This window comes from Frankliniella occidentalis, unplaced genomic scaffold (genome assembly GCF_000697945.3).
Source record: "Frankliniella occidentalis isolate FOCC.00 unplaced genomic scaffold, Focc_3.1 Scaffold184, whole genome shotgun sequence".
Lineage (NCBI taxonomy): Eukaryota > Metazoa > Arthropoda > Insecta > Thysanoptera > Thripidae > Frankliniella > Frankliniella occidentalis.
Window position 1 is genome coordinate 26,198 of NW_026267310.1, and position 10,217 is coordinate 36,414.

Consider the following 10,217-nt stretch of genomic DNA (forward strand, 5'->3'; position numbering starts at 1 on the left):
CCTTCCTCAGGATTCCTGCAGCTGCTTTCTCAATTGACTTCTGTTGGAGATGTGTCAGAGGAGCAATTTTTAAGTAAGTTTCAGAAAATTAAAAATCTTATTCCTAGTCTTATTAGTGCCATGATAGTTTCTTTACCTATTCAAATTAAATGTTACAGAACGCTTTGATGCGATGCAAGCGTGTCCCAACACTTACTATGTGACAGTTATTGAGGATACAACTAACGGTCAGGTGATTGGGGCATCTACTCTTGTTATTGAACAGAAATTCATCCACGGATGCAATGTGGTACGGGCCGTTTATTTTGAATAAAATCAAGGAAGATTAGAACTATTATATGATGATTATTTATTTATCTCATTTAATTTACATTTCAGCGTGGCAGACTGGAGGATGTTGTTGTAAACAACACTTACCGAGGGAAACAACTTGGTAAACTGTAAGTCCAATCTTGAGTATGGTTGAACAGTTGAACAATTTTAGTCAGAAGGAACTAATTCTCATTTCATTGATGCTCTCAACAGAATTATTACAACTGTAACATTGTTGGCAGAGGAACTTAAGTGCTACAAGATGACCCTTGACTGCAAAGACAAGCTTGTACCATTTTATTCATCTTTGGGTTATTCTATTGAGAAGGGAAACTCCAACTACATGCAAATACGGTTTGATGAGGCTCCCTCCTGACTAGCGGCCAACCTCAGGCGCTCCCACTTGTGAGCGTCTGCAGGTCCTCGGAAGATTTTTTTAGGTTTAATTTTGTAAACTTCGTTTACCATGAATGAACGGCTATTTAGTTCACCACAATTTTAATAACTCGTGAAAAGTACTTAGTATTTTTTGCCATTGATTATAGTGATTGTGCTATGATTGGCAAGAATGTGATGTAACCATTAATTTGATGATGAGTTAGTGTTAACTAAGTTATTACATTTGTGTTATTTTAAATTTAATATTTTTTTCTTCAAATGTACAGTGCGTTAGAGCATATTTTTTGGTAAAGGGTAATTTGTAACTAATTTTAAAGAGAATTTAATGAATCTGAGTAGCCTAAAAGACAAGTAGGTATGTTAATTGTATCGGGTGTGAAGGGATGTAATTAGTTCCAGGTAATGATTTTTAACTGAAACATGACTGTAAAAAGTTTTCTTTGAAATCAAATACTTACTCATTTCAATAAAAGTGAAATTAAATTTAAATAAGTAGAATATTGTACACCAGTTACCTTAGCAATTTATTTACAAAAAGAGTCCTGTTTCACAACATGCTCTTTAATACATGAGATTACACTCAATGGCTTTATATGAGCATTGACGGAGAAATACACTAGTCCTAGACCAGATTTTAAAATCATACGTGCAATTGGAAATTCAAAGAGTTTGCAGTGAAAAGAGAAGAACTTCACACCACAGATAGGCCAACAAGATGTTAATAAGAAAAAAGAAACAGAACCACAAGCCCAGATCAACGTACTTTTAGTTAAATCAAATGAGAACATTAATGATAGAATAAAAAAGCGAGTATAATGATACTTTGCAGTACTCTGCACAGTAAGAAAATTTGACTCCAAGTTTACAAAACACATGGCTAAGGTTAATGTTTAGTTTACTCAACGGTAACACTGCAAGCATAATTTTAAAAAACAACATTCATTGGATTTATCAGCTACTCTGACACAATAACAATAGCATGCACAGTGGTATGGTATCACACTTGTAGAAAATACAGTATTCAAATTAAAGCAGCTATCTTAGTCAGAAAAAATATTCAGTCAAAATCCACAACACTGATAAAAGCACTCATTTGAACATTTACAAAGACCTGTGGGCAAGGAAGAATGACTCAAATACTACAATAAAACAAAAGCAAACCAGTCCATAGGAATGTTGCTACGGAGCTTACATCCCATTTCAACCTCTTCACACAGATTGCCACAGAGGTGCACTGTGCATTTGCAGTAATAACCTCAACAGGAAACATATTTTTTCTTTTGAATCTAGACAAGACAAAAAGTATTGAATAAACAGAGCATAGGATATTGACAAGAAAACACTTGGTAATCACAGCAGATTCACTACTTATGCAACACAACCTGAAATATTAAGACCTCACTGTCCACAAATTATGATACAAAATAGAAGCCAGCAGCTGAGGTCAATCCTTCCCAACTTCTGCAGCTATAATGCAACAGACTCCACTGATCAAACAGATGGCTGGAACACCAACTCTAAGCAGCTGAGATAAAGAAAAATACTGATGCTCTAGTTTGTTCAAAGAGAATTGAGCAAGACTAACAAAGATAGTCACTAACTGAATCTGAGAGCAAATCCGAAAATGCACAGAAAGAAATGTGTGGTGGGCATGTGACGAACATATTGCTTTGGTTAACATAATAATTTAGAATTATAGAAAACAAAAACAAGACATCTAGATATTACAAATACAGTAAAACATTTCCAAAACCATCGGAAAGAATAAAATCTGAAATATGAAGAAAAAGAAACAATGTAATACACACACATACATACAAGAACACAAGTGTGCTCAATTCACAAACGTTGGCCATTTTGTCATGCCCAGTCTATAACATTGGTCCACTTTACGCATACTTTTTCAATATTGATAGAAATTTCTGTCAAATTTTAAGTGAACATAACAACAACAAAAATTAATATTAATAATAAAAAAAAACAACCCAAGCTGCCAGGCGGCATTGGCAACACCATCTTTCACAAACAAGAGTAATAGTCTATGACAACAGTCTAACAACCTTGTTAGGTTGAAATAGAAATGAGCAAAATCACTCCCCTTACAGTATACAGCAATATGACCCAGTTAAGTGAACACTGGGTAAAACCAGTGTTGATAACAAAGGAATTGTCGAACTTATTAAAATTGATAAGTGGAATTTTTTTTTTTTTTGACTATGGGGAATACTGTCATGGAATAAAGAAAGGGAAAACATATCGTAAAACAAACAAGACAGAAAATTTTAGATATCACAGAATATAAAATTTTAATGTATGGCAACTGTAAAAACTTCAGTAGGAATGAGTCCCGAGTTCTAGGTAACTCTACACCCCTTTACAGCTTTCACATGAAAGATCAAAAATGTTCAGAGAAAGTTAAAATACTGCAGGGGAAAATTAAACTACAGCTACTGAGGGTAACATATGCCTTTGTTTGAACATAATGAAAAATTTCAAAAATAAAGACCCTGCAAGGAATGAAGAGTAATGTATTTTGATGAATATGCTGCCTTTCATTATTAACCTACTGGGCTGGCACTTCAGGGGCCAAACGGCATGTAAATGTCACAATTGACATAATCATGTTGCGAAGGAAAGCTGGGGTCGATGGCTTATTTGCTGTATTTTCAAGAAGGGCACGAAGCTCCAAGAACATGTTCCGTGTGTAGGGGTTACGTCTTGAACGGTACCTCATAACGAGGAACTGGTAGTACATGAATGGGGTGAAAAGTCCAGCACGTCCTCTGCAAAGTCAAAGTGGTTGAATATTATTTGAGAACAATCATCACAATTACCACTGGAGAGTCAATAACAGACTGATTGAGGCAAATTTACTCACAGCAAGATCAGGACAACAGTGAACGGCATCAGGAAAATCTCAGAAAATGAGATCAAGCGCAAGATGTTTCTAGATTGGAACTCAACCACTGAAATTGCCAAACGAGCACCCCACCAAGAGTTTTGACCAAGTGTCTGCAAAGGAAAATATGTGTATTAATAAAAATAAAATAAAAAAATAAAATGTCTTTTTCATTTTTTGTGAAAATTTTAAAGCTTACATCAAGAAGCTGAAGAGAGTAGCTAGCTGAATGTAACAGGGAGAAAAGAGCAACAGGTAATAAAACAACTGTATTGGAAGTTAAGGAAATTAGTTTCATCTCTTGGGCGTAAATAAAGCAACTACCCAAATCCCATATAAAACTTTAAAAACTTGGGGTGGAAATAAGCCACGACTGCAATTTATGAAATACCTATACAAATAAGATGAAAAATAAAGGATACGAGTCACAGGTGGAACGTAGAGGAAAATCATAGCATAAAACAAATAATGACAACTATCTTCAGTCATTAGCTGCATGAAAAACTGCCTTGTGAATGAAACTGGGTGAAGTCTTTGATGAAGGCGAAGTGCACTGGTAGCAGCATTAGCCATTAATGCTTTGTAGTATGCATTGTATGGATTCCTGCACAGAAAAAAAAAGTAACCCATCAAAACAAAAAAAGATATAAAAAAATAGCTTCCTGAAGAGCAATTACAGCTAATGTAATAAAAATGCAAATGAACTTAGAAGGTAGCCTTGAGGCCTTTCAATAGAACCAGACTTCTTAATTGGCATCCTTACCAAAAGAGTGGGATGAAGTAACCAATTGTAAAGATAAGGTTAGCAATTCGAGTTGCCCATAGGGCAACATCAATTTTATAATCCATGACATGTTTCCGAAGAGCATTCCAGCCTTTGGGTTGCTGCTGTGTACCTCCTGTAGCAAAGTCAGCCATTCTGCAAGTAAGCAAAAAACATGAGCAACATAAGACTTTATTTCCTTTGAAATTTGTTGGTTATTTGTTCATGTAAAGGTAGGTCTCCCCTATCTAATCTTTGTTTCAAGTACATGAATATTAACAAGTGTTACATCAAGTACTCTGGGAGTGAAAAAGCCAATCATTGCCATGTGTATCTGACTAAAAAAAAGTTAAGTCTTGTCATGTCATTCCATGCCAGAAGGTGGCACTGTATGTAAATTATGATTTCTCTCCATCATTGTGTGATTTAATGGGCATGTACGTTACATGTGTTACAGGTTTCAGCTGATCAAGTACAACTTTCAGCAAATAAACTTTTGAGCTTGTTGTACCATCTCTTAAGTTAACAAAATTAAGAGATTAAGTCTTTATTAAACAAGATGTGAAAGGGCAAAATTCTGAGTAAATAATGAGGACATAGTACCTTTGAAATTATTGGTTTGACAAATGTGGAAAGTATCGAAAAATGAAAGGAGGTCACAACTAGAGAGGTAGCACCAGGTAAAGATAAAAATATATACGCCGAAACAATCTCAGTTTGGGGCTAAAATTTAGAAATATTGGAATAAAGAATATCATGCAAATATGACGACAGCCGTTTCATTGTGAGACTTCAAAATGTCAACAAACATACATCATTCGACACAAAAACAAAGAAAGTCAGAGCTTAAATCCAAACACAGGTTGCTTAGTTTACCTGATTGGACACAGAAAACACTAAATGTGTCACAATTTGCCGATACTTGGCTTTCGCAAGCAGACTACCACGAACACGACACGAAGCCAGCACTCGTACTCGCGGAGTGTGGAGAAACTTCGCTGATTCACGTCAGAAAAAAAAAGAAAGCTAAGATGGCCGTCACGAGAACTTTGCCATGTTATCACCAAATGACGGTCGGAGTTTGTATTTGGTTACCGTTAAAAGAGAATTTCTGAACCATGTAAAATGACACATTTTTTAACAATAATGTAATTATGCTTCGTCCCGTCTAGCGATCTATCATGGTTGTAGAAGAATCCTCTCTTGGAAGCACGAATGACGCGTCTAACAGGGAGTGTTAGTGTACTAAGGTTGGTAGCACTACATGCTTGTACTAACTTCCTGTTTGTACGCGCGGTATTTAAAATTTGGCAAATCACTGAAAATTTTGATTGATACTATAGTGTACATCATACATCAATAAAATGGAGAAAATATAAAAGGAAATGACTAGTGAACCAATATATGCACACGGGATCAGTTTTTAAACCTTCCACTATTTTTCTTCCCTAAAAATATTGATTTTCGGTCATCACAATGGGCACAGACAGTGCACAGCAAAGTAAGCATTAATCTTTTTATGTTATTTCATAGTAATGTGGAGTGGAGTGTTGTTGTGAAGTGTTGTAGGGAAGATAGGATGCGACCAATTTGAACGGACAGAGTGCTTGTACAGGCATTCTTTAATATTAGCAAGAGATTTGACAATACCAATAATTTAATACTTTTGGAGGGGGTGGCAACTTAAAATTTGAGATGCAGTAGAATATTTCAATAAAGTTGAAAATAAAGAAACCATTGTAACCCTAACTACTTGAATAATAAAGAATATCTGCTTGCTTGCAGTTGAACGTCAAAACAATTTTAGAAGTCACATGTTCTTTGGTTTACAAATTAGGTTTTTTTAAAGATCAAATTTAATTCTTTCACTAAAACTATGAAAGAAGCAAGTTTAAAAGAAATAGGAACCTTAAATTTGGAAGGTAACTTCAATTTGTTTCCCCTCAGTTTTTCTATTGGAAAAAATACACTACATGAGCTAAGTTTCAGGGCACATCTACAACAATGAACTTAAACCAGAAACATGTTTCCAAAGAAAAGTGCCAATGACATAGGTTCTGTAACATTTGGATTGCAAGCGAACAATTAATCAACTGGTGCTTTCCCATGATGCTACAATATGCACTCAATGCATTCAATTCGGGTGAATATGTTCACAAGTTATGACTGATAAAACAACTGATAGACATCTAACATCACAACATAATAAAGGTATGATAATACACATAAATATTATTGTTGATTCATGGGCTGAATATTGAGATACTGTACAAGTAAATGAATAGATTATCAGTAAAAGGAAGCAAATAAATGTTAAGATGAAAAAAATGAGTAATAAAGAAATGAAAATAAAAACTCTACTAAAAATGGTTAACTTGACATAACATTTGGAAACATTGCCACATAATAAGAATTAATGCAATGCAAAATCTACGACAAGGAGAGAGGGGTGCAAGAGCCCAAAGCAGCAGTTCAAGCCATATGGGCCCAAGCATCTCAGTCTTAATGAAAATATCTGCAAGGCTTTCAAACTTAACATTGTATCTGTATCCACAGAAATAATGAAAGTAAATCACTGAAAACGTTTGCTGAGCAGTACAAATGAATAGCATAACATATGCATCAATACCTCTAATTACTACAAAAGAAAATAGGACCGTTACAAAAAGGGAAAACAGTTATCAGACAGAGAATGATGTAATTTATAGATCAGAACACACTTTTACACACCCTGTTAGTGCACTAGACAACACTAGACACTTAACTTTCATTCTCAATAAGCGAAACAACATAAAAATAGCAATAACCCTTTTGTTTTTGCGTATTGGCAATGAATGGATGGATGTACTAACATCATTCACAAACTAGGTACTTCAGGATTGGTTGTTTTCCTTCAATTTCCAAAGGGATAGAAACTTCGCAGGATTCTGTTACAGAATTTTCACTAACACAGATTGGTTCAACTATAACATCAAGAGGTTTGCCATCAACTGAAATTTCAATGCCACTCAAATCAACCTCAGTATGTGGTTTACGATGCTTTGATAATCGTTTATCACCATTGCTAGTAGACGCTCCTGAATGGCACAGCTTACTTCGCAGACTTGCTTTGTCATTATTCACTTTTATGTCTGACTGTTGACTGATGTCAGCTGTTTTGTCACTTCCTCTACTACGAGTGCTCCCAATAGAAACAGGACTTGAAGTTGCTTCTATAAAACTAACATTGTCATCAAACCGAACTCTGTCAACTGATACACAATCATCATTGCCTCCAATACCACTTCCTGCACTTTCAGTATCACTGGTCTGGAAAAGAAATTTACAATATCATTAATGCAGTCATATGAGATGTAACTGAATGAAACTGAACACATGGAATAAATTAGATTTACCTGTCGGTCTAAATTTGTTCTGCGCCTATTTCCAGAAAAATCAGCACGTCTTACTGAACCAGCAGCAAGTTCCTCATATGAATCAGATATTGTGTCTTCCACATTTACAACTCCCGAGACGGAATCCATCTGAAAGAAAAATGCATTAAATTAATTGAAGGCCACTCCTGACAACTACTACATGAGAGGTGCATCTCTCGTGTGAGACAAAAGTAAGTCCCACTCACCTTGTAGTTTGCAATGGATCCAGCGAGAGCCCTAGTGGAAGCCGCTCCATCGTCACCGAGTGATGCTGACACGGATTTCTCCGACAAACTAGTGGCGGCCGAGGCGGTCTCGCTGCTCATGCTGTAACAATGAGTTAGCACCACATTCACTTGATTTTCAAGCCTAAAAGAGACGCTTGTTGTCTCTAATTCTGCAGTTCTAATGGCAAAGGCTGTGGTGGTATATACAGGAGGTGCGGGTAGGGGTCCCACAAGGCCAGCATACACTCTTAATGTGAGAGGACAATTTCGTTCCGTTTGTTGCCATACTGAGTTTGTCCCATATTGCGGGGACAATTGGCGCCACACTATTGCAAGCTGTCGCAATAAATTAGGACAATACTGATCGAGAGACTTGCGATCAAAGAAGAGCAACTTTCTTGGATACAAAACCGTTCCGTTTCACTTTAGAATGCTGGCGCCGCGGGGCGCGTCTCTTACCGCTGTCCAGCCGACACCGCCGACACGCCGGCGATGGAGCCCGCCAGGCTGGCCCCCGTGAGGCTCGCCCCAGCGATGGCCACGTTGCTGACGGACTGGTCCTCCCGGTCCGGATTGAATGGGTAGGGGAACGGGTAGGCGTCGGCGTCCCCCTCGGCGTCGGCGTCACCCTCGCGGCCCAGTCTCTCCAGGTGGCTGCCGCTGCCCAGAGAAATGGACACCTCCCCTATGGAGGGGTTGACGCCGCGGTGGCTGAGGCTCACGCCATCCTGGTCCACGTCCACGTCCTGGTCCGGGTCGGGGCGCTTGTCCAGGTCGTCGAGGTCGTCCAGGCTGAGCCACTCGGCCGCGTTGAGCACGCCGCAGCCGCGGGACCGGCACATGGCCACGGGCACCACGCCGTACACGTAGCAGAGCAGCACGGGGGCGCCGATGGACACGGCCAGCGCAGCCAAGAAGGGTGACGCCACCACCTGGAAGAAGAGCAGACGAGGGGGTGGTTAATGGCGCACCGGACACGGGGGCGCCGGGCCGGACGGGACGGCCTCTGGAGCGCAAGCGATCAATATTCGATTGCAGAGAAAATGGGGCGTGTGGTGCGCGCACGGGTCAAGCTTAGGGGCGCAAAGGGGGTCTTGCCCTCCTGCAACCACCACCAAAGCGGGCGCCAGATGAGGCGTGCGGTAAGGTCGGCCGGGTGAGGGAGGGGGTGGGCGGCGGGCGTGTAGATGAGGTGGATATGCAAACTAGTCGCTGGCCCCGCGAGGGCAGTGGGCCCTATGGCTCAACTTTTGGAGGGGCCGGGGCCCGCACCCCCTCTTCCCTTCTTCCCCTCGATTGTAGGCCACGCCTGTTGACAGACAACTGGCCAGGGAATATACTTTCCTCCAGTGACGGTGGAAGAAGAAGAAGTGGTGATGCGGTTGGGGACCTGACCCCGCCGACTTCGGGTCGGGCGGCGGCTGTCCCCGAGGAAGTCTTGGTTCATTCCTGCGAGTGGCCTTCCTTTCCCGACAGTGTACCCCGGGTGGGCAATTGCTGGCGCCGCCAGCGCCACCCTACGCCACGCCGCGCCCAAGAGGAGAGATGGAATAGGGAAGGTGATGAGCTAGAGATGAGACGGATTGCCCCCCCCCCCCCATCCCGCCGGGCCAGCCTTCCCCAACTCACCCCTGCAATTTCGCGTAGTCTTTGCGAATTGTATCTCTGTGGGGAGAGAAGGGAAGACCTGGCGGGTACGGATAACAAGAGGAAATAATAGGCTTGAATGTCAATGTATTTTAGTTGTTCAAAATTTCACAAATTTTTGCAAAACCTTAGAAATCTGGGAGACTTAAGTTAAACTTCGGCTTAATTTTTAAAGAATTTTCCAAATATTCAAAGCTGAAATTTCGACGGACCTCAGAAAATTTCGTCGAATTTCGTGAATTTTGCCGTAGAGTTCAATCAAAATTTAAATTCTGGTGTACACACATTCTTCGAAGCCCATTTCCCATGAGGGTGTACGAAGGGGATGCGCGGTGCGCAGGGCGTCTGGAATGGAGAGACAAGCGGCGCACATCAAGAGGGTGGGAGATTAGATGGAGGGGGTGGGGAGGGTACGCGGACGGGGTCATGGAGAGGGTGGGTGCGCGGGTCAGGTCAGGGGGCGGGGAGTACCCACCAGAGAGCACCCACCCGACCCGGTACCCGCCGGCCCGGGCGGCTGAGCTGAGACAGGGCGAGGCGAGGATGGGTAGGTG

General features: G+C 40.5%; 3 protein-coding genes across 8 annotated transcripts in view; 1 reads left to right on the forward strand and 2 right to left on the reverse strand.

The window, feature by feature from the left end:
* Positions 1–10,217, forward strand: part of LOC113203733 (probable glucosamine 6-phosphate N-acetyltransferase) — a 21,378-nt gene that overhangs the window by 10,696 nt on the left and 465 nt on the right. The window contains exons 3-6 of one of the 2 annotated variants that reach the window (XM_052272013.1): positions 11–73; positions 159–289; positions 379–440; positions 526–1,221. In XM_052272013.1, the coding sequence (XP_052127973.1) occupies positions 11–73; positions 159–289; positions 379–440; positions 526–688 (419 nt within the window). In that variant the 3' untranslated portion in view covers positions 689–1,221. Of the gene's footprint in view, positions 1–10; positions 74–158; positions 290–378; positions 441–525; positions 1,222–10,217 lie in introns of those variants that run through there. The other variant, XM_052272014.1, reaches the window with a different exon arrangement.
* LOC113203732 (Krueppel homolog 2) lies at positions 1,212–5,411 on the reverse strand. Its single transcript, XM_026418561.2, has 6 exons — positions 5,250–5,411; positions 4,374–4,529; positions 4,033–4,214; positions 3,810–3,877; positions 3,590–3,723; positions 1,212–3,494 (listed from the first exon to the last, which is right to left on the reverse strand). Exons 2-6 carry the CDS (start codon positions 4,526–4,528, stop codon positions 3,275–3,277), a joined length of 759 nt encoding a protein of 252 aa, XP_026274346.1. The 5' UTR covers position 4,529; positions 5,250–5,411; the 3' UTR covers positions 1,212–3,274.
* Positions 5,978–10,217, reverse strand: part of LOC113203728 (E3 ubiquitin-protein ligase RNF19B) — a 73,175-nt gene continuing 68,935 nt past the window's right edge. For all 5 annotated transcript variants that reach the window (XM_026418557.2, XM_026418556.2, XM_052272008.1 and 2 more), the window contains exons 10-13: positions 8,476–8,948; positions 7,996–8,116; positions 7,769–7,897; positions 5,978–7,682 (exon numbers count right to left, since the gene is read on the reverse strand). In XM_026418557.2, coding sequence (XP_026274342.1) covers positions 7,227–7,682; positions 7,769–7,897; positions 7,996–8,116; positions 8,476–8,948 — 1,179 coding nt within the window. In that variant the 3' untranslated portion in view covers positions 5,978–7,226. The remainder of the gene's footprint in view (positions 7,683–7,768; positions 7,898–7,995; positions 8,117–8,475; positions 8,949–10,217) is intronic.